Below are 27,132 nucleotides of genomic sequence, written 5' to 3'. Positions count from 1 at the left end.
CTTTGTAGCGAGACCCAGAGCGACGGCTTGCCCGTCGCTATCCGGTTCTCGCGCATGCGCACGACGGAGCCGCCTCCGTCGTGTGCATGCGCACTGGGCCAACATCGACCCGCTTGAGAGCCCTTTGAATCAGACCCAAAGTGTTTACCAAATGAAGGGGCTGATCAAAGGCTACAGGATAGTACTGCTAAAAGAGGTGCCATCAGTTACTAAATCTACACACATTTTCGAACCAAGAATTTTGGATAAATATAGGTTGCACAGTATATTTAAAATATGTTTTGTTTTCTGCAATATTAATTAATAGTATACTTAGATAAAAATTAAATAACATTTGGGAATTGGCTATAACAATATATATATTATGAAAGGCATCACAAAATGTGTTACTACTGTATATCATTATATAGCCATGACAGTACAAATCATGACATAAGACTAGTAAAGTAAAAGCAATCAGAACCCTGCCTATGCAATTTACTGTCTGAGAGGAGAAGTGTGTATTATCTCTGCCTGTTACCAGTGGAGTCTTAAACCCTTGATAGGGCTGTCACATGAGTGATAAACAACTTAATTCAGAGTATGTCTTAAGCAGGCAGCTCAGATTAGTGGACACAGGGCACACCTATTGAACTGCCAGCTCCAGTCTCACTTAGCTTCTACCTGGTCCCACTTGGGAGCTGTTCAGCCAAGGTCAGTGCTGAACCTAGGTAAGTAACGTAGTTGGGAATGTGATGGAAAGTAATTGAATTTAGTAAAGTTTTGATTTTCTGTCATCAGGAAATGCTTTAATACCTCACTGGCAGTAACAGTTTCAATTTATGATTTGTGTGTTTAAATTATATTCTAAGCTCAATAGTTCTCCGATTTACTTTAAATATATCACTCTGATGAAATAGTCACACCTCTATCATAGCATACCAATGCCAATACAAACCGACTGATAAACAGTCATGCAAACACTTCAACTAACCTGCAGAGATTATTTTGTATCTTATTTAACATACAGATCCAAGAAGAGAGTATACATTACTATATATTTCTAATAGCAAGAACTGACATTTAACTGAGCTGAAGTGATTTTTACATGTATTCTAAAGGACATCGGTTTACATACGCCTCTTGGGTCAAGACTAATTTTCTCAACTGGTTTTAATTTATATATTCATTTTACTTCAAAGCCTGGATTTAATTCATTAGCAGATTGCGCAATGTAAAGTATTGTCTATGCTGTTGATTACCGTGCTTTATATTCAGACAGGCTGTCCCTTCCGCTCTCCCTCCCTAAGTGCTCATTTATGGACCTCTCCTCTACAATCATCACACTCAGTTATATTAATAAGAGTATTTACAGTCTCAAATATGTTTTTCAGGCACAGTGTGCTCAATAATTAACACAGTGTATGGGTTTCCAGATAATTATTTTAAGTGCAGATTTGTTTATATTCCGCCCCATGGCAAATGCTATTTTGAACCAGTGATCACACTTTCCATTTTCATTCAGATATTTTATTCATGAGGCTAATGCTGGAAAACACACATTTCTGTTATACATTTCCCAACGTAGCTGATGCATTTACATTGATTCATTTCATGTAATCACCTTAGACATAAGACTCAGCCGAATGTCCAATTATTAGCAGTAAAGTGTATCAACACAAAGTAACATATGATATTCTATACAATGAAACCAGTGCTACCAAGTATTTTTAGGTTAGATATCCGTAATGTTAACTCATGATTTTTTTCTTATAAGAACCCAAATGTTGCCCATTACCGAATACCAAAGCTGTTAATTATTTCTAGAAGTTTGTACATACACTACTTGACCTAGATACTATACACCAGGGATATTATTTCTGGAAAAATAGGCTCCGGAACTGTGGGTGGAGCTATAGAAAAACAATATATATATATATATATATATATAGTATTTAGAAAATAAGGCACTCAAAGGGGACTTTAAAATAAAACTTATCTTATGGAAAATTTTGGCCCAGGGACATTACATCACAGGTTCTCAAACTCTGTCCTCAGGACCCCAATCAGTGCATGTTTTCCAGGTCTCCTCACAGAAGCACAAGTGAAATAATTATCTCCACCTGTGGATCCTTTAAAATGTGTCAGTGAGGAATGAATACACCCAGGGCCGGTGCAAGGTTTCTTGGCACCCTAGGCATTTCTTCAACCTTACGCCCCCCCACCCTCAATAGCTACACACGCCCTTATACAGTGCCCCCAGTAGTGCAGGCAGTAGTGGTCCCACCTATGCAGTGCCCCCAATATTGTGCCTCTTATACAGTGCCCCCAGTAGTAGTCCCCCACCTATGCAGTGCCCCTTATATAGTGCCCCCTGCAGTAACCCTCCCTATGCAGTGCCCCCAGTAATAATCCCCCCAGTAGCAGCCCTCCCCCAGCAGTGCCCCTAGTAGTAATCCCTCCCTATACAGTGCCCCCTATGTAGTCCCCCCCAGCAATGCCCCCAGTAGTAATCCCCCCTATGTAGTGCCTCCAGTAGCAGTCCCAGTAGTGGCAGTAGTAGTAGTCCCCCCGCCCCCCGGCCAGACAGACAAGCACACATGAAAAAATAAAAAAACCTCCACTTACCTTAATCCCCGCTCCAGCATCTGCTGCTCCGTCCAGCGTCCTCTCGGGTCGGCCCGCTCTGCATGATGGGAGAGATGTCATGACGTCTCTCCCATCACCCACTGTGGGAGCCGGAAAATGGAGCTCATGAGTGAGCTCCAGCCCGGCTCCGGCAGTGGGCGCAGCAGCCGATGAGAGTCTGTGACTCTCATCGGCTGCTAAAACAAACACACAGCTGCTGGCGGCTGTGTGTTTGTTCCTAGTAGTGTAGTGCGGACTGCACTTATGTGCGGTCCACACTACCGCCCTGCAGTGGCCTATGCTCTTAGGCAGCTGCCTAAGTTTGCCTGATGGTAGCGCCGGCCCTGAATACAACTGTGCACCTGCTGTGTGACCTAGAAAACCTGACATGTGTGGGGTCCTGAGGACCAAGTTTGAGAACCACTGCATTACATCATAGTTAATGAGAGGTTCAGGAACTGAGTTTCTGCTGAAAATAGCACTGCTATACACAATATTTAACTGATTCTATGAATGGTATTAGTTACATTAAAGGCTACAAATAAGCTATTGAGAGGGTATTTGTTGCTTAGCCCTAATGTAGATTATAATCAATATGCTTATAACAGGGCATATACATGTGGTATAGAAGTCATCCAGCACCAGTATCTTTGGCTTATTTAGTTATGCAGAGTAACTAGACATTATAAGATAGGGTTACATGAGTGATGGTCATATAATTGTTTTGCATTAGAGTTGTATAGGACAGGAAACTGCTATAGATGCAGCACATATGTCTGATGTTCTCCAATATATACAATTCCCAGGGCACATATGCATGATGCCAGAAGGGACCTCAGATAGTATAGTAATGTCCAACATGACGTCACAGAGTACTGCTCTAGTAACCTAGGGCCTAATACAGAGTGCACCGCTGAACGCAGATTCCCGATGTTCGTGAATCTGCGCATATGCCAGACCAGTTCTGCGCATGTGCACAACAGGTCTGCGAGGCCGCACGGAGACTGCCAGCACACTATCAGTGATTGAAAGTCTGCTGGCGTTTGTGGGTGTTTCAAAACGGAGGCGTGCTGCTGCCGTTGGGGAGGGAAGAGGCCAGGATCTCCATCGGCTGACGGAGATTTCCTGGCCTCTTACTCTGCCGGCCGCTGCAGATAAGAGTATCTGGCCCGCAGAGTATCCAATGCTGCGTTGGACAACGCAGCTCGGATACGAAATGCAGCAGGAGGCGTGATGCCTGCGAGGATTGCAATTGCAAAGCTGCCTGCGTGCATACATCATATATCTATAGCCTGCATGCTGAATCAGACCCCCCAGTCTGTTACTTAAATTTCAGTGTAATATAATGCAGAAATGTATGTGTGGGGCTTCCATAAAGCGAGAAGCCCCAATACTGCCATTGAGATGTGTTTTGACCAAAATATAATAAATGTTCCTTCTTCTATCACTGTAATAGATATATGCATGCTTAAATTACTGAGGACATTATTCTATTTGTTTCAAATGAAGAGTGTGTCAAAATGTACACCAATCAGCCATAGCTTTAAAACTAGACAAATCGAGGGGTGAGATATTTAAGGCAGCAAGTGAACACTCAGTTCTTGAAGTGTTGGAAGCATGAAAAATTACCAAGCGACAGGATCTGAGCGACTTTGTCAAGGGCATAACTGTGATGGCTAGACGACTGGGCAGAGCATCTCCAAAATAGCAGGTCTTGTGGGGTGTTCCCGGGATGTAGTGGTTAGTACCTACCAAAAGTGTTCCAAGGAAAGTCAACCAGTGAACTGGTGACAGGGTCATGGGCAACCAAGGCTAATTGATGTACGTGGAGAGCTAAGGCTAGCCCATCTGGACCAATCCCACAGAAGAGCTATTGTAGCACAAATTGGTGAAAAAGTTAATGCTGGCTATGACAGTAGTGTGTCAGAACTCACAGCTTGCTGTGTATGGGGCTGCCGAGCCACAGACCAGTCAGAGGGCCCATGCTGACCCCAATCTGATGAATTATATTTTCTTTTACATCTTCTGGACAGCTGGGTGTGTTGTTTATCTGCAGAAGAGATGGCACCAGGATACACTATGGGATTAAGGCATGTCGGCGGAGGCAGTGTGATGCTCTGGGCAATGTTCGGCTTGGAAACCTTGGGTCCTGGCATTCATGTGGATATTACTCTGACATGTACCACCTACCTAAACATTATTGCAGACCAAGTACACCCATTCTTGTCAACGGTATTCCCTGATGGCAGCTGCCTCTAACAGAAGGATAATGTGCCCTGCCACGCTGCAAAAATTGTTATGCAATGGTTTCAGGAACATATCAAAGAGATCAAGATGTTGATTATGCCTCCAAATTCCCCAGTTCTCATTCCGATCGAGCATCTGTGGGATGTACTGTAAAAACAAGTCCGAGCCATGGAAGCCCCACCTCATAACTTACAGGACTTAAAAGTATCTGCTGCCAACATCTCCAGATACCACAGGACACCTTCAGTGGTCTTGTAGAGTCCACGTCTCAACGGGTCAGAGCTGTTATGGTGGCATGAGATGGACCTACACATTATAAGGCAGGTGGTTTTAATGTTATGGCTGATTGGTGTATATTAGTTATAATTTCTAAATGTATCTATTCAGAGACTTACTAGATACAAAGAAGAACATCTATAAGAAAGAAAATTACAAACTATGCTTATGAACCATTGAATTTCTTCGGCGATACCTGCATGCCAATATAATGTACTACATGAATATTAAAATAACAACTTTGGCAGGTCTTATCTGTGTGAAACTTAATATAACCAGCATAATCTGAAAAATGGTTTCATATTTTGATAAAAACATTTACTCGCTCTCCCCAACACCAGTGGTTCTAATGTGCGTCCCTGTACTCACTATTCTCAGAGACCAAAAATGTATCACAGAGGTGCTACATATCCACCAAAAATGATAAACACTGACAGCTTAGTTTTGTACACATATACCGTTTATGTTATAAAAGTAAAAACAAAAAGGATCAGGTAGGAGATATCAAAATTATAAATACATATTTATCATGCTTAACATTACAAAATGCATACAAACCTCTAAATGATAGGGTATAAATGGATTTGAATATTCATAATGAGAATGGATACCTGAATGGATGTGGTGACACTGTTAGTGCCCTCTGGTGTGTGAGTCACTAAAACACAGTATATAAATTGTGACTGTAACAGGCTCCTGTTTATTTGCAGCAGGTTTTCTGGTTGACGCAGAGGCAAAAAGGAAGAACCAGATCTTGCCATGTCTGTGCTGAACGCAGTACCTTTCATGCGGCCAATCCACCTTCGATCACCACGCCAGCAGAGACGCCACACACTGCCAGCCAGTGAATTCCGCTGTCTCTCCCCGGAAGATGCAGTCAGTGTTTTTGAAATAGAAAGAGAGGGTAAGTGAAGAACTGATCATTGCTGTATCCGCATATTGAAATATGGGATTTTATTGAATACCACTATCATCAAAACAGGATTTTAGCCACACAAACACTGAATGGAGTTGTTAAACTACAGTATAAAGATACATATTTGATGCATTGATAGATACATCTTAGCATGGTTCTGGCATAGACTACCACGAGTAGCCAAAACACAAGACCACACAAATAGAAAAGTAGACTTCATTATGTAGCCAAAAAATAAATCCTTTTTTTAGAGCAAATGTATTGTATAAATTAAAAAACAAATTTCTTATAGCCTTTCATTGTACTGCTATCCGGACACTGGGCCTGATTGAGATTTGGGAATATACTAAGAAAGAGCAAGTAACTGTGCATCTTGGTAAAACCATGTTGCAGTGCAGGTGGGGCAGATGTAACATGTGCAGAAAGATTTAGATTTGTGAGGGAGGTGTCCAAACTGACAACTAAATTGCAGTGTAAAAATAAAGCTGTCCAGCATTTGTGGGCTACATGTAAAAGCAGCCAGTATTTACCCTACATGCAAAATAAAATGTATGTATTTGCACCCCTTGCATTGCAACATGGTTTGTTCAGGTGCACAGTTACTTGCTCTATCTTACGGCGCACATCCACTAGGCGATATTAATGTGCGATTGCATTATTACGACATCGTAATCGTGCAATCAATCATAAATCGTTATAACTCAGGAACTTAACGATTTTTTGAACGATAACGATGCCGTTATTGTTAAATCGGTCAAAATATAGTTACGTGTGTATGCACCTATACTCATTACACTTCCAAGATATCAGATCTTCCCATGTTATTCTTGTACCCCTTAGAAGTGAAAGAATTAAGAATTTTATTCTCAAATGCATTTTTGTATATCTCTGTATTGCCACAGCCTTCATTTCTGTGTCTGGAGAGTGTCCCCTCCATCTGGATGAGGTCCGGCAGTTCCTAACACTTTGCCCGGAGCTGTCACTGGGCTGGTTTGAAGAGGGACGGCTTGTGGCATTTATCATTGGGTCATTATGGGATCAGCACAAACTCAGTCAGGTAATGAAGAACGCAAAGCTGAGTAGGGAGGACTGGTGTGGATGATACATGTGTTCTAGTTACAGCATGTTTTCTGGACATTTCACACAACAGATTCTTGCATAAGTGTACTGTAGCGTTTCACAAAGACATTTTCCTGTTCTTTAGATCTTCTGTCTTTTCCACAGGATGCCCTCACCCTGCACAAACCCCACGGCTCATCTGTCCACATCCACGTACTTGCTGTACATCGCACATTCCGACAACAGGGCAAGGGATCAATCCTGCTGTGGCGTTACCTCCAGTACCTGCGCTGTTTGCCTTTTGCACGGCGGGCTGTGCTAATGTGTGAAGATTTTCTGGTTTCCTTCTACGCCAAGTGTGGCTTCAAGGCTGTGGGCCCATGCAACATCACAGTTGGACCCCTGACCTTTATTGAGATGCAGTGTCCTGTCAGAGGTCATGCCTTTATGCGCAGAAATAGTGGCTGCTAGCCCCGTCCTTACCATATAATCTAATATCATTGACCAGTTTGTTCATCAATGGTTGCAGTACATTGCAGAGCAGTGTGACTGACCCTGTGTTAGCAAAGTGATTAATGAAACAACGGCAGGGGGCTTCCATTCATAGTACGTCAGTCATGCAGGGGTTCATTTGAGCTGCCCCCTCATAAATAAATGATTTGGCCCTGGCACAACTTTGTATAAAATTCATCTATCTTCCCCAATTATTTCACTGTAAAAAACCCTCTTCATTTAATGTGATAAAAATAAAACTGTTTATCTGCTTTTCTATGCCGGTCTGGTCTCAAATACTTATTCATATAATATCTACAAGGTATGTAGACTTCATTGCTTAATGATAATACAAACAATGCAAATCAGAGAAATAAGGCATGATATTTTGTGCACCATTTACCTATATAGATATGAGAATGCAGCCTATCAATGCCCTAGGAACCAATTTGTGCAACAGTAATGTCAGCAACAGGCTGCACTTCTCAGCACAAGCACTAGAGTAGGGGATGAGCTATATTTGCCTCATGCTTAGCATTATGGAAAATAGTCTAGTAGCAGCTTACCATGGCTAAGACTGCCCATTCGGGATGTGGTTAGAATACTGACGGCTTTCCAAACGAAGGTAAGCGGGGACAGGGTTAGCTTTAGCCATGGGAGAAGAGGGGGGGGGGGTAGAGGGTGTAGTTTAGGCACCCCCAGGAGGACTTAGGGTTAGGCAGCCCCTGGAGAGGGTTAGGCACCACCGGGAGGAGGTTAGGTTTAGGCACCCCCTAAGGGAGGGTTAGCGGGCAGGAGGGGGGGAGGGCAGGGTTGGTATACTTACCTGCCCTGTTGGGATTCTGTTATTTCAGGCTTCCGACGGCAGCTAAACCGCCGGGATTTCATACCCTAAAAACCGCCCATTCATGTACCAAAAAACAAGGACTAATATCCATTTCTGAAAAAGGCGCAGAAGAGCTTCAGAAGCTACATGACAGGCAATGAGAAAAGATCATTACTCAGCATACAGTACACTAAAAGCCGTGATGCAGAAACACACTTACAGATGACCGTGTGATGAGACACTAACAGACTAGCTGAATGCCACCTTTCACTGACTGGAAAAACCTAGCATTCAGAATTGTCAACTTTCTATTAATAATTGATAGAAAATGAAATGCATGTACTAGAAACCAAATTACAGAGTCAGAAAGGGTTATTCACCATCATTACTCACTGGTGAAAACCTGCACTAAAACCAGAGGAAATAGACAATTTTTATATCCACTTTGCACAGTGATTATTAATGTTTGTTTGTGGTTACCAGATATTGTATATGTTCAATAAAGAGGACACTCACATTGGCATCTTCAAAACAGTAAATACAAATCTGTATAGTTAAAATGTATCAAAACAGAAAATATTATATATCATATCAAGGCAATAAACAACTGGACATAATTATTAGGGATGAGCTGGTTCGGATTCTGAAATCCGAACCCCCCCGATCCGAGTCGGGCTCGACTGTTCCCGCCTGACTCGGATCTGAAATCGAGGCAAAACGTCATCATCCCGCCTTCCGGATCTCACGGGTTTTGGATTCTATAAAAGGTCCCCGCATCTGCGCCATTTCTCACTCCGGCTGTGGACAGTGAAGAGGGAGGGTGGGAGCTAGTGCTGGCTGGGCTGTGTTATGCTGCTGTTGTCCATAGGGGCTGTGACCACTCAGTCCATAGGGGCTGACTGGGCTGTGTTGTGCTGCGGTTGTCCATAGGGGCTGGCTGGGCTGTGTTGTGCTGCTGTCATAGGGGGTTAGCTGGGCTGTGTTGTGCAGTTGTCCATAGGGGCTGTGTCCACTCCAAAGTCTATAGGGGCTGGCTGGACTGTGTTGTGCAGTGTCCCATAAAGGCTGTAGTCCTAGAGGGTGCTGTAGTGTTGTTCAGGGGGTGATCTGTGCATCAGGGGTGCTCCCACAAAGTGCACCCCAAAAAATATATATTTTTTTCTCTGTGTTTGTGAATTGTGTGCGCAGTAGCCGCACGTGCATCAACAAAGTAACACCAAGCGTGCGCCTGTGTCATAAGTAAAGGGCCAGCTGCCTTGACCGTTAAAGGGTGCTGTAACCCCCAAAGTGCACTCGAAACAAAATAAAAAAATATTTTCTGTGTTTGTGAATTGTGTGCACTGTGGCCGCACGTGCATCAACAAAGTAGCGCCAAGCGTGCGCCTGTGTCATAAGTAAAGGGCCGGCTGGATCGTCTGTTAAAGGGTGGTGTAACCCGCAAGGTGCACTCCAAACAAAATAAAAAAATATTTTCTGTTTTTGTGAAATGTGTGCACGGTGGCTGCACGTGCATCAACAAAGGAGCACCGCAAAGCATGCGCCTGTGTCCCATAATTCTGTTAAAGGGTGGTGTAACCCCAAAAGTGCACTCCGCAAAAAACAAACAATTCTTTTTTTTTTCTGTGTTTGTGTGCGAAATGTATGCGCAGTAGCCGCACGTGCATCAACACTGCAGCAGCGCCAAGTGTGCGCCTGTGTCATAAGTCAAGGGCCGGTTTGGACATCTGGTCCGGACTGAAGGACGTGCCAAAAATTTCTGACAAGTCTACTGTCACTGCATATGATACTGTCACCATTGACAGAATGGAGGAGGATTACATCGGTGACAGCATCCAAGTAGGCATGTCAGACAGTCCGTACCTGTACTGGCAGGAAAAAGAGGCAATTTGGAGCCCCCTTTACAAACTGGCTCTATTTTACCTGAGTTGCCCCCCCTCCAGTGTGTACTCCGAAAGAGTGTTTAGTGCAGCCGGGAACCTTGTCAGCAAAAGGCGTAGGTGGTTGCTTCCACAAAATGTGGAGAAGATGATGTTCATAAAAATGAATTATCAACTCATCCAGGGAGACCAGCCTCCAGAACGTACAGAGGGACCTGCGGTGGTGGATTCCAGTGGGGATGAATTAATACTCTGTGAGGATGAGGATGTACACAACACTGAAGAGGGTGAGGAATTAGTGGATGAGGATGAGGACGACATCTTGCCTCCGTAGAGCCAGTTTGTGCAGGGACAGATTAATTGCCAGCTTGTTTTGTGGGGGCCCAAACGAACCAATCATTTCAGCCACAGTCGTGTGGCAGACCCTGGCGCTGAAAAGATTGGTTTGTTAAAGTGTGCATGTCCTGTTTATACAACATAAGGGTGGGTGGGAGGGCCCAAGGACAATTCCATCTTGCACCTTTTTTTTCTTTGCATTATGTACTGTTTGGGACCTAGTTTTTCAAACTGCCATTCTGTCTGCCACTGCAGTGTCACTCGTAGATGGGCCACGTGTTTGTGCCGCCCACTCATGTCGCTTAGCATAGTCATCCAGCTACCTCGGTGCAACCTTTTGGACATAAACACACTATTGTGAGGTGTTCAGAATAGACTGGAAATGACTGGAGATTAAGGTTATTGAGGTTAATAATAGCATAGGAGTAGAAAAAGCCACAAATTCTGTGATTTTAGCTGTTTTTATGCTTTAAAAAAAAATAAAAAATACAGATCCAAAACACAAAACCCAGAACCCAAAACAAGGAAGGGTGGTTTTGGCAAAACCAATCCATATCCAAAACACGAAGAAAGATCCAGATCCAAAACACGAAAAGTGGCCGATGCACACCCCTAATACTTATATAGTTCGGAATCATTGGGAAAATAATTTTCATTTCTCTGTGCAAAACATCTGGGACATACCATAACTCTTAATTTCCTCAGGTCCAGTCCAGTAAGAACTTACCTTTGTTAACACTATTTCTTCGAAGTCCATAGGGTCCACAGGGATTACCATGGGGTGTAGTTGGTTGGAGTGAGTCATGCACCAAACAGTTAAAGCTTTAGCTGCCATGATGCACCGGCCCTTCTCCACATATACCCCACCCCCAGCCACTGGCAGCCAGTTTTGTAAGCAAGCCCAAGGCAGGAGTAGGAGAGAGGAGAAGCTAGAACAATCTACACCAGAAACACTCTCCCAAAAGATGAGTGAATCAGTGACAGAGAGAAAAATACCCAGTGAAGCCCAGGTGCGTCAGGATGGGCAACCGTGGACCTTATGGACTTCAAAAAAATAGAGTTAACAAGGGTAAGTTTTTAGCATAACTCTTAATTTCTTCTTCAGGGTCCATAGGGGGTCCACAGAGATTACCATGGGTATGTCCTAAAGCAGTTTCCCCTAAGGGTGGAGACACTCCTGAGCAGAAAGGAGAATCCAGCGCTCAAAGAAAGCATCCTGAGAGGCAAAAGTCTCAAAGGCCAAAAATCTAAGGACGGAGTGGACGGAACCACACACTTTAGATAACTTTTTGGCTCTTAAGAGAGATAACTCAAGAGCCACGCTGTCAAAGACAGACGAGGTAGGTCCAAGTGCAGGCAAGGGCCCTGTGTCAACAGGTCCTGCCGTAGAGGAAGTGGAAAAGGAGTGTATGGAGAAACTCCGTACATCGGTGGACCAGTGGCATCTGGGCCAGTCTGGAGCTATCAGAATCACTGTGCCACCTTCCTGCTTGAATTTCCAGAGAACCCTTGGGAGGAGGGAAATCAGAGGAAAAAGTTACGGGAGATTGAAATTCCAAAGCACTGCCAGAGCATCCACAAAAACTGCTGAGGGGTCTCTGGTCCTGGATCCATACCTGGGGACCTTGTGGTTGTGACGTGAGGCCATGAGCTCTACGTCTGGTAGGCCCCATTTGCTCGCCAGGAGTTGAAACACATCTGGGTGAAGAGCCCATTCCCCTACGAGTACATGGCCTACGAAGCCCACTTCCCAGTTGAAGACTCCGGGGATGAATACGGCAGAGATTGCCGGGAGCTAATGTTCGCCCCACATTCGGATGTGTGCTACTTCCTGCATGGCTGCCTGACTTTAATTGGTTCCCTGATGGTTGAGGTAGGCAAATGTGTTCGCATTGTCGGACTGGATTTGGACTGGCCTGCCCTGGAAAAGGTGTTGCGCCAAAGTGAGCGCTCTGTACACAGCTCGAAGCTCCAGGATGTTTAAGGCAGGTGACTTTCCTGAGTTGTGCATCTTCCCTGAAAGGTATGATGACCTGTCACTGCGCCCCATCCGAGAAGACTGGCATCCGTAGTGAGGAGCTCCCACTCTGGGATCCAGAAGGGGCACCCTCATCCAGATGGGACATCTGTAGCCACCATGAGAGGGAAAGCCAAACCTCTGGAGAGAGGAAGATAGTCTGGGACCGGATCAGATGATACTGTCCGTTCCACCGGGAGGGAACCAATTGTTGAAGGGGCCTGGAATGGAACTGTGCATATTCCACCATATCGAAGGTGGATTACCATGGACCCCAGGACCTGCATTGCTGAGTGAATGGATACTCTTCGAATGCAGAGCAATTTGCGAACACGTAATTGCAGTACCGGAATCTTGTCTGCTGGCAGAAATATCCCTTGTACTTGAAAATGAAGAGTGCACCCAGATGTACCATCCTCCATCTTAGAAAGAGGGAGGACTTTCCAATTGATGATCTAGCCGTGTGCTTGCAGACAGGCAATGGTCAGTTGGAGATGTGTTTTGTAAAACAGCATGTGACTGTGCCAAGATTAAGAGGTCATCTAGGTATGGCAGGATTCTGACTCCCTGATGCTTCAGCGAGGCCGCCATAATTGCCATTATCTTGATAAAGACCAGAGGGGCCGTTGACAGACCAAATATGGCAGTGCCTGAAACTGGTAACGTCCCTGCAGAACACCAAATCGCAGAAACAGTTGATGGGATGGTGGAATAGACACATGCAGATACACATCCTGAATGTCCAGGGAAACCATAAAATCCCGTAGACATTTCCATACAAAACTTGGGCACTCCGATAAAGCTGTTGCGGGGTTTGAGATTCAGAATAGGCCAATGAGACCAATTCAGCTTCTGAATCAAAGAGAGTGGAATAGAAACCAGTTCCTCAATGAACCGTAGGAACAAGTATTACCACACCTGAACTTAGCAGGGAGTGAATGGCTTCCTTGAAGGCCTGGGACTTGATGAGGTCTGATGGAAGACCTGTACAAAAAAATTGCTGGAGAGGATGTCTCCAGAAAGTAAGAGCGTATCCATGAGAGACCACTTCTTTGACCCAGGCTTCTGTGGTTGTCTTATGCCATGAGTCGATGAAGCGCAGAAGTTGGCTGCAGACCCTGCTGATGGCCCATGTGAGAATGCGGAACACTTCTGCCATTGCTGACAGACTTCGAGTGACTCCTTCGTGATTGAGGTAAGCCACTTCCGTGGTGGGGCTCCATAGCCAGGATAATAAGAGTGGAGGGTTTCCATACGAAATCTGGGCACCCAGATAAACTTGTTCAGAGACTTTAGGTTGAGGATAGGCTGATGAGACCGGTTGGGCTTTTGTACCAAAAAAAAGGGTAGAATAATAGCCCTTCCCTCTCTAATGAGGGGACCGGAATTATTACCCCCGAGAGCAGTAAGGACTGAAAGGCCTTCTGAAGGAGCAGAACTTTGCCAAGGTCCGATGGCGGTCCTGTGCAAAATAACTGCTGTGGGGCTGCCTCAGGAATGAGAGGGCGTATCAGCGGGAGACCACTTCTTTTACCCAGGCATCTGAGGTGGTCTGGGCTAACTGAAGAAGTCGGCCTCCCGGGAGGCCAGGGAGAGGCCTGCCCCATCAGGCAGAAGGCTTGTCCTCAGTTTTGGTAGGTGGACAGCTTGTAGCCCAGGTCTGTTTGGTCCTAGGCTTAGAGGCCTTGGTGGATGCCGGCTGCAGTGGAAAGGACTGACCTTTAGCTTTTCCCTGGGGATGAAAGGATGGCCATCCTAGGCTTCGTAGAAGATACATAGGGTAAGAATGCCATCTTGGAAGCTGCCAAGGTAGTCACAATCTTTGCCTTATTCTGGAGAGATCCTGTTTGGCCCAGAATTGGACGAGACCGAAGCCTTTTTAGAGTCAGAATCTGCTTTCCATGAGCGAAGCCAAACAATATGGAGGGCTACCATGGAAGTAGCATATGTCTTGGAAGCTAGGAGACAAGTATCCAAAGCCACCTCTCATAAATAGGAGGCTGCATCTCTAATGTGATATATGTAAGAGATCTGTTCCCTTGAAGTATCAGATGGAAGTGCATCTTCTAGGGCCTCTGCCCAACTCTCAATGGCTTTTGCCACCCAGGCCGTAGCCCTGGCAGGACAAGTAATAGTTCCTGTAAGGGAGTATATAGACTTCAGGCAAGCTTCCATTCCTTCTATCCGTAGTTTCCTTTACAGAGGTTGCAGAGTTGATAGGTAAAGTAGCTTTCTTTAACTAGACGTGTCACGTGGGAATCCACTGCAGGGGGAACTTTCCATTTAGTGTAATCAGTAGCTGGTAGAGGGTAAAAGGAAATCAAGCCTTTAGGCAGCTGAAACTTGTTACTAGGCATATTCCATGCTTCACACATGATCAGAGAGCTGATCCGAGTGAGGAAACTCTGGCAAAACTACCTTCTGTCACTTAAATAGTGGCTCTTATGCCCTAGGAGTGGGTTCTGCCTCTTCTATTTGAATAATAGATTTTACAGCTCTCACAAGTGCATTCATATTCAATTTAGAAGGGGGCACCTCCTCTCCCAAGAGGAGCCAGAGTGAGACAGGTCTGCGTCTTCTGCCTCTCCAGATGAGGACTCAGAACCTTATAGCTGGGTGGACTGGGAAAATAACAGAGCATGCTTAGTAGGGTTACTAGGTAAGGATCTCTCCTTTTGCAACATTTGCTGAAAGGCTGTAGAGGTAGGTCCCAGAGTCTGCACTGAGGCAGAAAGTACATCTACCCATGGGAGAGGAAAAGGATTCGCTAACCTACTGTGGCCATCCCATAGGGGGGAAGATACAACAGGTACCGCTGGGTGGTCCACAATTTTTGCCAACACTTGTGAAAAAGAAGCCCAGGGGTGGTCCTGAGGAGAGGATGCAGGGGCTGAGGGGCCAGGTGCTGTATAACAAGCTGCACATAGACCATCTTGAATGAGATCCTCTGAAGCGAAGCCTGCTAAACAGGACTTGCAGGACACCAGAGTGGGAGCAGCAGGCTGCTTGTTATTCTTGCCTTTGCTAGACATAGCTGCAAGGATAATTGTAGCACACAACCTGGCACAGATATACAGTATGATAGTCCTCTCAAATATAGGCAGATGTGAGTTACAATGAACCCCTTATACCTCAGTGTGCTAGGGTTATAATGAAAGTGTGTATATATAAAAAAAAACAACCAAGAGATATGGTAAGAACTTGGTGTCAAACGCATAGAACCTCAAAAATGTCTGAATGGAAGACCAGGTGGCCGCCTTAAATAGCTGAACAGCAGAGGCGCCACGTCTAGCAGCCCAAGAAGGACCCACAGACCGAGTGGAATGAGCCTTAACAGAGGCTGGAACAGGTAAACCCTCCTGTGCATAAGCCTCACAAATAACAGAACAAAGCCAGGGCTAAAGTAAGTTTGTTGGCAGGCCAACTCTCCTGTGAAAACCAAAGAGGACAAAAAAGGAATCAGACTTTCTAACGGAAGTAGTCCGGTCCACATAAATTCTGAGAGCACGGACTACATCCAAGGAAGTCTCACCAGCTGAAAGATCAGGTGACTGAAAAGCTGGCAGAACAAGTTCCTGATTAATGTGGAACTTAGAAACCACTTTAGGCAGAAACTCAGGGCGAGTGCGAAGCACCGCTCTGTCCTGGTGAAAAATAAGAAAAGGGGGATGACAGGAAAGTGCCCCCAATTCTGACACCCTCCTGGCGATTGCTTCTTAAACGTTAACCACTTGAGCTCCACTGACTCAAGAGGCTGAAAAGGAGGACCCTGCAGGGCCCGAAGAACCACCGCCAAGTCCCAAGGAGCCACAAAGGGAGGCTGGATTCGAAGAACACCTTGGAAAAAGGTGTGAACATCTGGCAGTGTAGCGAACAGACGTTGGAACCACACAGACAGTGCAGACACATGAACCTTCAGAGAGGCAAGACGTAAGCCTAGGTCCAAACCCGACTGAAGAAAAGCCTGTCACTACCCCCCAACCCCGGAGACTGGCATCTGTTGTGAGCAGAACCCAGTCCGGGATCGAAAAGGTGCGTCCCTCGACGAGATGAGCTGTCTGAAGACACCAAGCTAGAAACCGCCGAACCTCCGGGGACAACCCCAGCATCCAAGACCGGATCCGGTAGGGTAACCCGTTCCATTCGGATAGAATCAGCCCCTGCAGGGGCCTGGAATGGAACTGGGCAAATTCCACCATATCGAATGACGACACCATGGACCCACGAACTCTCATTGCTGAGTTAACAGACACTCGGCGACTGCTCAGGCAACTGTCTCCGCAGTTGCAGGGAGGAGACCTTTTCCAGAGTCAGGAAGATCCTTTGCTGACGAGAATCTAGCAGGGCTCCCAAGTGAACCATCCGCTGTGATGGGATCAGGGAGGACTTTTTCCAATTTATCAACCACCCGTGTGCTTCAGACAAGCAATCGTCAGGTGGAGATGTTGAAGCAGTACCTGCGGAGAGCTCCCCAGCAAAAGGAGGTAAGTCTAGATACGGTAGCAGCTGCAGATTCTGGCTCCGAAGGTGGGCGGCCATGACTGCCATCACTTTGGTGAAAACCCTTGGTGCTGTAGAGGGGCCAAAGAGTAGCGCCCGAAATTGGTGATGGTGCAGTATAGCAAACCTCAGATACCGCTGGTGTGAAGGAGCTATAGGAACATGGAGGTAGGTGTCCTGGATATCCAGGGAGACCATGTAATCCCCTGGTTCCAATCGCCAGAATGATAGAACGTAACGTTTCCATCCTGAATTTGGGAACTCTGAGGAACTTGTTCAGAGACTTCAAATTGAGAATAGGGCGATGAGAACCATTTTGGTTTCTGCACCAGAAAGAGTAGAGTAGTACCCCATCCACCGTTGTGACTGAGGAACGGTAACAATGACCCCTGCTTTCAGCAAGGACTCTATAGCTTCCTGAATCTGCAAAGCCTTGGTTTTGTCCTGCGTAAGATTCGTGCAGAAAAACTGGTGGGGCGGTCTGTGCCGAAAGGACAGGGCGTACCCCTGGAAGACCACTTCTCGAACCCAAGCATCCATGGTAGCATTGTGCCAGCACTGGGCAAATTGAAGAAGTCGGCCTCCCACTCTGGGGTCCCCCAGAAGGAGGCCCGTCCCCATCAGGCAGAAGGTTTATCTTCCTGCTTGGAAGAAGGGCGCCTAGCACTCCATGCCTGCTTCTTGAGCTTAGAAGCGGCCTTGGTCGCCAACTGCCTCAGGAAGGACTGACCTTTGGCCTTACCCTGAACCCGAAAGGCAGAGCTCCTGACCTTGGATTTAGCCAGCGTAACCACTATTTTGTCCAAGTCTGGACCAAATAACAACTCCCCATTAAAGGGTAAGGCCTCCAGGCCCTTCTTAGAATCTGCGTCAGCTCTCCAGGACCTCAGCCACAAGGACCGATTAGCAGACAACGCTGTCGCCGAAACTCTACATGTCAGCAGGCTTGAATCCAATGACTCTTCCCCAATATAGGACGCCGCATCTCTCATCTGTCCAATTAACGCTCTCTGGACATCCAGAGCATCATCTGGAAAGGTATCCTCTAACGCGTTGGCCCAGCTCTCAATGGCGTTAGCCAGCCAGGAGATGGCCATAGACGGACGGGCCACTGCCCCTGAGAGAGTAGATAGACTTTAAACAAGTCTCCACCTTCCTGTCAATGGGACCCTTGAGGGAGGAGATAGACGGTAAAGGCAATGTAGTGCTTTTGATTAAGCGGGTGACATGGGAATCCACCGCCGGTGGGGTTTCCCATTTCCTGCAATGAGCCTCAGGAAACGGATAATTGGATGCCAGCCGTTTTTGTGGCTGGAATCTCTTACTAGGCAACTGCCAGGCCCCAGCCATATGATCCGTCAACTGGTCAGACAGGGGAAAAACCGTCTAAGTCACCATAGCCTTCTTAAAATTAGGATAATTAGACCTAGGGGCCAGTGCATCATCCTCTATGTGCAGGATGGCCCGCACCGCTCGAACCAATACCGGCACCTTAATGGAGGACTTCGTCTCCAACTCCTGAGCCGTGGCGTCCGAGTCAGTGTCCTCATGTACCTCCCCGTCATCTGAAGACACGTCCGTGTCCGTTAAATGCGCAGCCTGGGCAGCGAGCACTGGGCGCTTAAACACCTTTGGAGGCATGTTACCCCGTAACATTGACTGAAAAGCCGAAGACGAGGCTGCCAAACTCTGGACAGAGCTGGAGAGTACATCCACCCAGGGTGGAGGATCCGTCTGAGGAAAACCCTGAAAGGGCACCACAGACTGGGGTAGATTGAACATACATAGGCAACCCCGAATACTGCCTAACAGTCTGAGACCTGGGGGGAGACTGCAATAACTGCGGAATACCCAGGGAATGGGGGATGATCGGCTGGGGCAACGCCCTAGTAGGGACAGCAGTTGGGACCGCTAGACGGTCCGCGATTGACACCAGCACCTGAGAAAACATCGCCCAAGGAGGGTCCTGCGACGTAGTGGGTTGCGAGGGCCCAGGCAATAGCTGGCACTGCCCGCACAGACAGTCCTGTGATAAATCCTCCCTCTCCACTAATGCAGAACAGCGTCTGCAGGACAACACAGGAGCCACAGAGCGCGCAATCTCCTCATCAGACATAACAGAATTATATATATGTATAGATATATATATAGCACAATAGAGAAGTATGGTGTTTAACACCTGCGCACTCACCAGAATGCAACACAACAGCCCACAATATGGTACTGTGTAGCACCCAACTGTATGTGACTGACCTCACAAATACTTGATATAAATATACGTGAAGTCCACAGAAAAACGCCCTTCCCCCACACACCTGCCGGGCCGTAGGAGAAGGAAAAGGATAGGTATAAGCTGATAGTAAGTAGAAATCAGCACAGACAGGCAGCACTAGCAAAAGTCACATACCATGCAGAAAAGTCAATACTCACTGCACCTTTCACTACAATCAACCTGCCCAGATTCAGTGCCTGGGAGGGCTATAGTGCTGTGTACACTGTCCTTTGGCAGGGGAGAGGTACACAGGGTGACCGGTCCACGCACCACCTGGGAGATCTGCGATGCTGCCAGTAGATGGCCGCTGGAGAAGGCTCTCTCCCTTGGCTAGTGATTAACCCCAGGGATGCTGGTTCCCCTCCAGCCATTACTCCCTGGTGGTCTAGCGGACACGCGGGGTATGCCTGGAGTGGGGGAGCCCGCCGCTGCTACTAACGCCGCCGGTCTGTCCCCAGAAACCGGCGGCTAAAGACTGCATTTACCCGCGAGCAACGCAAGTTAGCGCTGCTCGCATTTTACTTGTCCCCGGCGATTCGGCTGCAGTCGTGGGAGGTTCCGGAGCCCTACTAGTACAGACTCCGGGGTCCCGCTGCGATCCCCAGAGCTGTACTGGCGTCGCAGCGCCAGCGGGGTGAAAACTCTTCTTTTCTTCTTAAAAAATATAAGCTATGGGGCTGCTCCTGCAGCCCCCCTGCACAAGGTGACCCAACTCCGGCCGGGCACCAACTAAAACTGAGGTGCCTGTAGCTCGGGGGCGGGGTATAGAGGAGGATGGACCCAAGTGCATCCTGGGAGCAGCAAAAGCTTTAACTGCGTGGTGCCCGTGAATCCAGATCCAGCTATACCCCAAGGTCAACCCTGTGGACCCCCTATGGACCCTGCAGTAGAAAAAGATAAGGTGCGCCAATCAATCAAAAATACAGCTTCCAAACTGGCAGCTCCTAACAAGCAGGATCTGATACCTGCTCAAATGAAACAGCAAAAAAAGGAAATTTGTAGGAGCGTTGGTTTGTGAAAGTAAAACAATACAATGTATAATAAACAGATATTTAATAGCAATATAAAACAACAATATGAAAAATTGAGCGCATGGGCTCTGTGCAGTGTGCAGACTGTCCTTGACTGAATGCTTGATAGCCAAAGTAAAAAGATATAAATGTCCTTTTCATAAGGAAACACTGTTTTAAAAGATTGAATGAAATCCTGACATGGAAAATGAGTGGAATAACTAAGTATATTCCTATTGGGGAGATAAGTCTCAAACAGTATCAGCACCAGTACTAATGGAGTATCTGCCAGGGGGAGCCTCTAGCCAGACAGAAACCAAATTAACTGTCCCGTGGATATGTGATCCAATTGTTGCACGAAATAAACTTCACCGCTTGTTTGCGGGAGTGTGACTAGCATAAATGTAGTGATAATTACCGTCTCTCTCCTGTATCCAGAAGCCCACGTGTGATGGTGCTGTGGTGGGATCTTTGGAGAGTGGTAGCTCTACCGCTTGTCAGCGGGAGCGTAGATGCTGGATGGCTGGGAGCCAGATGGCTCTGTGTTCCGTAGCTGGCTGTGCGTGCCATCTATATGGTGTGGTTTAGGACAGCAGCGGGAGCTCGCGGCAAGCTACCTGCGGGAGGGACAAACAAATTTCTTTTTTTTTATAATGAAAGAAAGGGAAAGGTATAAGCTGACAGTTGTAGAGTAAAATTAACAGACAGCAGCACTAGCACAAGTCACATACAATGCAAAGCATACAATATCACTGCAGTGGGCACTAAATTCAACTACACAGACTGCAGTGACTGGTAGGAAATAGAGCTGCATAACCTGGCTCCTCTGAGAGGTACAGTATACAGGGAGACCGGGCCCAGCAGTCCCAGAGACCTGAGGCTGATGCAGAAAATGGCTGCCATGAGACTCTGAGGGGACGGAGAGTGAGGGAAGAGCAACAAGACCACAGTGTAATGGCGCCCTGAGCTGGGGGAGGGGCCGCAGGGAGAGGGCCTTCCTACCCTATGCTGACATCAACCACCGGGTCCCTGGCCTTAGTATTCCCTGCGCCAGTATATTATACCCTGGTGGTCTAGTGTAGTCCCGGACAAACAGTTGTCCACATCAGAGCCTCCAGTCTGTCTCTTAAGACCGGAGGTAAGACTGCGAATAGATGCAGGGACTAGTTTTACCTATCCCCCTTGAGTCCCAGCTGCAGTCATGGGTCCGAGGAGCCCTGCTAGGTAGGTCCCTCCGTAGCACGGGCGAGAGTACCTAGCCAAGGGCTGGAGTCACAGTGCTGCGGAGGGATGATGGAGCAGCAGTGCAGACGATCAGTGGACTGTCCAGCACTGCTTGCTCCATTATGAAAAAAATTAAAAGAAAAAAATAAAGCTTGGGCTGCTTATAGCAGCCCCACTGTTCCTTCGGTGATCCAGCCTCTGTCGGACACCAACGAAGTGAAGTTGCCTTCAGGTTGTTAGCGGAGCATCCTGGAATTAAAAAAAGAAGCTTTGCTGTTGGTGTCCGGTCCTCCAAGTACCACCTAGCTTCCTGTGGAGCCCTATGGACCCTGAGGAAGAACAGCAGATTTTGAGGCTGCAAGAGTAGCCAATTCTGCACCAAACAGTACATTGCCAGAGAAAGGCAAGGATTCGAGGGCCTTCTTCCATTCAGAGCCCACTGTCCAGGATCGTAGCCAAAGGAGGACTCTGTGGGCGACTACCGAGGTCGCAGATGATATAGAAGCAACTAAATAAACTAAGAGGCCGCCTCCCGAATATGGGAGATGAAGGCCAGTTGCTCCCTGGTAGCGTCTGATGACATGCTGTCTTCCAGAGCATTCGTCCTTAAACAGCCTTAGCAAACCGGCTGCGGCCCTATCCGGCCTAGTAGTAGCACCAGAAAACTAGTAAACAGACTTAAGACAAGTCTCTAGTTTTCTATCTGTAGCATCCTTAAGGGAGGATGCGGATGGTATAGGCAACGTAGAGCTCTTAATTAAACGTGCCACATGAGAATCCACCATAGAAAGGACTTGCCATTTAGTACACTCACCAGGTGGGAGAGGGTAAAAAGACGCTAGTCTTCTTGGAACCTGGAACCATTTGTTAGGAATATTCCATGCTTCCCCCATAAGTTCAGTGAGCTGTTCTGATTGAGGAAACTCAGCCTTCACCACCTTTTGTCTTATAAACACAGGGGCTTTAGGCTTAGGAGCGGGTTCCTCATCCTCTATATTCAAGATATATTTAACCGCCCTAACAAGAGAAAAAACATCCACTATCAAATAACGGGTCTGCTCACCCGAGGGGGTCCCTAGAGGAGAACCCTGTGCATCATCTGTCTCCTCAGATGATGTGTATGAATTTGAAAGCTGGGCAAACTGAAATAATACAGTCCGTCTATGTGCTTTGGTGGCAAACGGTCTGTCCGCCTGTACCATACCTTGCTGAAAGGCAGCAGACGTATGAGCCATATCCTGCGCTGGCTGGACATAAGCATCCATCCAGGATGCAAACATAGCAGGCTGCTGTTGGTACCCCACAGTGGTAGGAAGCGTGGGAGCTGATAAGAGATCCACTTTGTTATAACCTGTGCAACGGAGGACACCCAAGGTGGCTCCTGCACTTGTAAGGTAAGCTGTAGAGGAGGTACATGACAATTAGCACACTGATCATCCTTCACAATATCATGAGAGGACAAGCCTGCTGAACAGGTAATGCATGTATCCAGCATAGGGGCCAAAACCTCCTGTTTACCCTTGTCTTTGGAAGACCTAGTAATACCAGTAAGCAGCACACAAAGGGTATAGGTAATAATGCAATGTGACACCCTTCACAAATACAAGTAAATGTGAAGTACAAATGAACCCCTACACACCTGGTAGTGATGGGTTAAGAAAGAGCAACAGGGATAGATATAACTGACAGTCAGAAATTTAAAGGCAGTATATCACCACAGCAGAGCTGGCATGTCACATACAATGCAAATAAATACAAATATAAATATACTTACAATGGGAACTGAATCAACTACTCAATCAACACTAGGCTGGTTGTATTTGAGTGCTGTATAACCTGGCTCCAGGGAGACAAGACCCGATCTGAGACCTACAGCTCCAGAAAAGCCATAATTAAAATGCACCTGAGCGTCTCATTAGGGCGAAGGGTAGGAGGAGCAGCTCAGATGTGGGAAGACTCACCTGTGAAATCACACTCTGAGCTGGGGGAGGGGCTGTCAGGGGAGAGCTTACTTCCCCACTGCTGTAGTAACCCCCGGGTCTACTGGCTTAACAAAGGCCCCAGACGGTAGATTCTACTGCCCTGGTGGTGTAGTGGGGGAGCGGACGCACCTGTCGCCCCTCAATAATGGCCTCCGGTTGATCTCCACAACCGGGAGGACTGCATTCAGGTGCAATTACCCGCAAGTGGGGAATCTCCTTACCTGACATCCCCGTTATACGGCTGCAGTCCAGGGTCTCCCAGGGAAGCGATAGCCAAGCTCTGCTGTTGCCCACCGTAATCACTGGACCCCTTACCGATGTTGTGGCATCGGCAGGGGTAGTAGGAGCAGTCACGCAGGTGTTCATTAGGACACTCAGCGCGACTTGCTCATAAACAAAGTAAAAACTTTAACACAAAATAAAAGCTTGGGGCTGTCTAACACAGCCCCACTGTTCTCAAAGGAAAAAACTGGCTGCCTGTGGTATATGTGGAGGATGGTTGATGCATCCTAGGAGCTAAAGCTTTAATTGTTTGGTGCACGGCTCACTCCAACCAACTACACCCCTTGGTAATCCCTGTGGAACCCCTATGGACCCTGAAGAAAGTACTTTTTGGAAATAAGGATTCCTTAGTTCTGTTTTCTAATTTCTGTTTCAGTCAGACAAGGGAATGCTTTAAAATGGATATGTGACAATAACCTAATAGCCATCTGATCTAAACATGGTTTATTGGGGTGTGATGAACTACCTGGTTTTAGTTGATTACAACAAAAGGATATGTTGGCAGAGTTTTAAATGTGGATGCAGACAATGCAATAATTATGTTGTGAGAACTCAAATTGATAATCTTGTTTTATACCACAGTGGATTATTATCAAGGCCCAAACCAAACGAAATAGATAGTAAGAGGACATGTTCATTTCTATTGGAGAGAATGGAGTACCTGATGCTGCTTCAGACATATACTCCAAAACTATGCCTGGAAAGTTTTTGTCTACAGAACAGAATTGTCAAAACACTAATCTTTATTTTGAAAACTACAAACAAAGCAGATAAATGAAATGCAAAAAGGATCACAAAACTGGTTACCTTTATGTTATTTCCAATCATACACAAGACACAAAGTGAAAACATAAAACATAAGTGTTTTATTTCAAAAGCTGCTTAGTTCTCCATGATTAAACCAGTCTGGAGTACCAACAGCAGCCGTTCCCTATCAAAACACCACTCTCTGGATAGCGTCCAGCAAAAAGGTTTTTAGTAGGAGAGAATGGTGTTGCAGTCTTGCTTTAAATATATTAAATATAAACATTTTACTAAAAATCGCATCAAAAACAACCTTAATTGCATATTCTCATGTGACATCAGAATGGCGCTTGTACAAAATGAACATTCACTCCAACACTCTGCAGAGCAGACCCTATTGCGCAGCAAAGGGTCATTTAAAATCCAAGTGTCCAATGCAAAAGTTTGCATTAAAAATATTCTAGTCTCTGTGGAAAAACTTAAGCCCTTTCTCATTCCCAGTAGATTCAGCTTTCAGACGATTGCACAGCGAGACCAAATATCGCCCAAACTCATTGTGCAAGATTTTGGTCCATTAATGCAAAAATGAATAGAACACGGTGTCCCTGATATTTGTGCACTATAACTGGATGTGAGGTACAGAGGGTCCCTGATGTAAATTCATATGAAAGGAAAAGCAATTTCTAATCTACTCGTAAGTCCCTCTGTATTGCACATTTCACGGGTTGGTGTTAAGAGGGAGAGAAAAGATTTAATCTCATTTAAGTCTCAAAATTAGTGAATATATCCATATATACACGTTATCACAGGAATTGGAGGAAATGACAGAACAGGAGGTATAAATAGAGGTCTGTGCGAGCTGGTCATTGTGAGGATAACAGAAGCTCTTGTTTGTGGTCTCTAGCTGATAAAGGAGAGCAAAGACAAAACTTGTCCCTGACATCTGGTTAAGTGTAGTAAGAGACAAATGACAGATGACTAGATATTTATAGGTAGGAGAAGAGTATCTAAGTGTCTGTAAGGTCTGTATACTGTATGCCTTGTCCTAAATAAATGCATAAATATCTTGGACATTCAACCCAAACCACAGATGGTTAGAAAAAGGTATGTAGGGTAGAAGATACATGTCTAACAGGAACAGTAGTAGATGTTGGATTCATAAAAGGGTGGGAGAGATACCGGTTGCAGATGTCTGGTTAGTAAGCATGTCACCAATAACTTGTTAATATAAGGTGTGAGATTTAAGCCTGACATCTGATTAGTAAATTAAAGGAGAGATACAGATCGCCAATGTCTGATTAGTAGTAGCATACAGATTACGTATATGGTGATAACTGCTGGTGGTTGTAGATAGAATAGCAAACTGTATCCCTGGGTTTTATAGTTGAGATGTAACTGCACTTCGGTCCAAGTTTAGTACTTTATAGTCATTTGGTGAAATGGGTAACTCACTTGGGCTCATATGATAGGGGCCTAGTGTTTTTTTTCCCTAGTGTTTTACTATCCCATAATTAGACCTGTAAACTAAAGGGAGGACTAAAGTGCCTCAGAGGCAGCATTTCCTCTGTAAAATGACATCACATAACCTCTGAACAGATAGCAATTGTGAACATTTGCTGCTTCTGTGAATTGTGGCCAGACTGAACTTTTTCTCTCATTTTATATTCCCTGCTACCAGGGTCCGACACTTAATGCATTGTTCAGTCAATGGGTAATTCCTGAGCTGCAGAGTTCTATGACGAACAGTAATTGAGAAACTCATTCACCCTCCTTTAAGAGTTTCTATTTTGGATCCTCAAAATAAATTCCAGTGTCCAGTTGCACATCCATTAGCAGGCACTGGGATTTGGACTCAACATTGGCCAGTGTGTTCTCCCATATCATTCATTGTACAGTTGATAAAACAATCTGGGGTAAATCATGAGTAAAATGGAGCCCAATCCAAGAATACGCTATAATCTCCAGGACCTCCAAGTTTCATCTTCTGATTACTGCCACGGGTGACATGCTGGTAAATCAGTGGAGCACCTGGTCTATATCATATTTCTCACAGAACTTGTTGGTAAAGGGGATGCAGGTAAGGTACTCTATCCAAGCCCAGTTAATTGGATACACATAAAGCCAAATGACCAAAGAGGCAAACAGGCCAATAAAGACTAGTAGAGAGATGAGGATCATGGCTCTTTTGCGGTACTTGTCAGCAGTGCCAAATGTAATGTATGGGAGGAAGGAAAATGAGAGCAAAAGACCACTGATGAAACCAAAAATGTGGGCGATGTTGTCTATCCATGGGAGCAGTCCAAATAGAAACAGAAAGAGAACAATGCCAAGAAGCTTGAAGAACGCCTTCCATGGCTTTGCCAAGATTTGCCAACTCTGGAACAGCTCGACGAATAGACATGCCAGGAGACCAAACTGAGATCCTGCTGGACCAACCTGCAGGGGAGATGAAAAATTTTAAAGAG

The 27,132-nt window shown here is 46.0% G+C and overlaps 2 protein-coding genes across 9 annotated transcripts in view; one reads left to right on the top strand and one right to left on the bottom strand.

Annotated features, from left to right (window-relative positions):
* Window positions 1-633: 633 nt before the first annotated feature.
* AANAT (aralkylamine N-acetyltransferase) lies at window positions 634-7,850 on the top strand. Of its 3 annotated transcripts, none has more exons than XM_088480545.1 (4): window positions 634-710; window positions 5,841-6,034; window positions 6,949-7,103; window positions 7,271-7,850. In XM_088480545.1, the coding sequence occupies exons 2-4, from the start codon at window positions 5,890-5,892 to the stop codon at window positions 7,574-7,576; spliced, it is 606 nt and encodes a 201-aa protein (XP_088336671.1). In that variant the 5' UTR covers window positions 634-710; window positions 5,841-5,889; the 3' UTR covers window positions 7,577-7,850. The 3 variants fall into 3 exon arrangements, with proteins under 3 accessions (XP_088336671.1, XP_088336672.1, XP_088336673.1); XM_088480546.1 differs by having other exon boundaries at window positions 671-710; window positions 5,844-6,034; XM_088480547.1 differs by lacking the exon at window positions 634-710 and having other exon boundaries at window positions 5,503-6,034.
* Window positions 5,760-27,132, bottom strand: part of RHBDF2 (rhomboid 5 homolog 2) — a 94,035-nt gene continuing 72,662 nt past the window's right edge. For 5 of the 6 annotated variants that reach the window (XM_088480540.1, XM_088480541.1, XM_088480542.1 and 2 more), the window contains one exon: window positions 24,649-27,103. In XM_088480540.1, the coding sequence (XP_088336666.1) occupies window positions 26,684-27,103 (420 nt within the window). In that variant the 3' untranslated portion in view covers window positions 24,649-26,683. Of the gene's footprint in view, window positions 5,989-20,853; window positions 21,053-24,648; window positions 27,104-27,132 lie in introns of those variants that run through there. The other variant, XR_015879429.1, reaches the window with a different exon arrangement.

This window comes from Taudactylus pleione, unplaced genomic scaffold, assembly GCF_031769625.1.
Source record: "Taudactylus pleione unplaced genomic scaffold, aTauple2 ptg000256l, whole genome shotgun sequence".
In the NCBI taxonomy this organism is placed as follows: Eukaryota; Metazoa; Chordata; class Amphibia; order Anura; family Myobatrachidae; genus Taudactylus; species Taudactylus pleione.
Note: the sequence above shows the minus strand (reverse complement) of the source record. Positions and strands in the feature narration are given on the sequence as shown.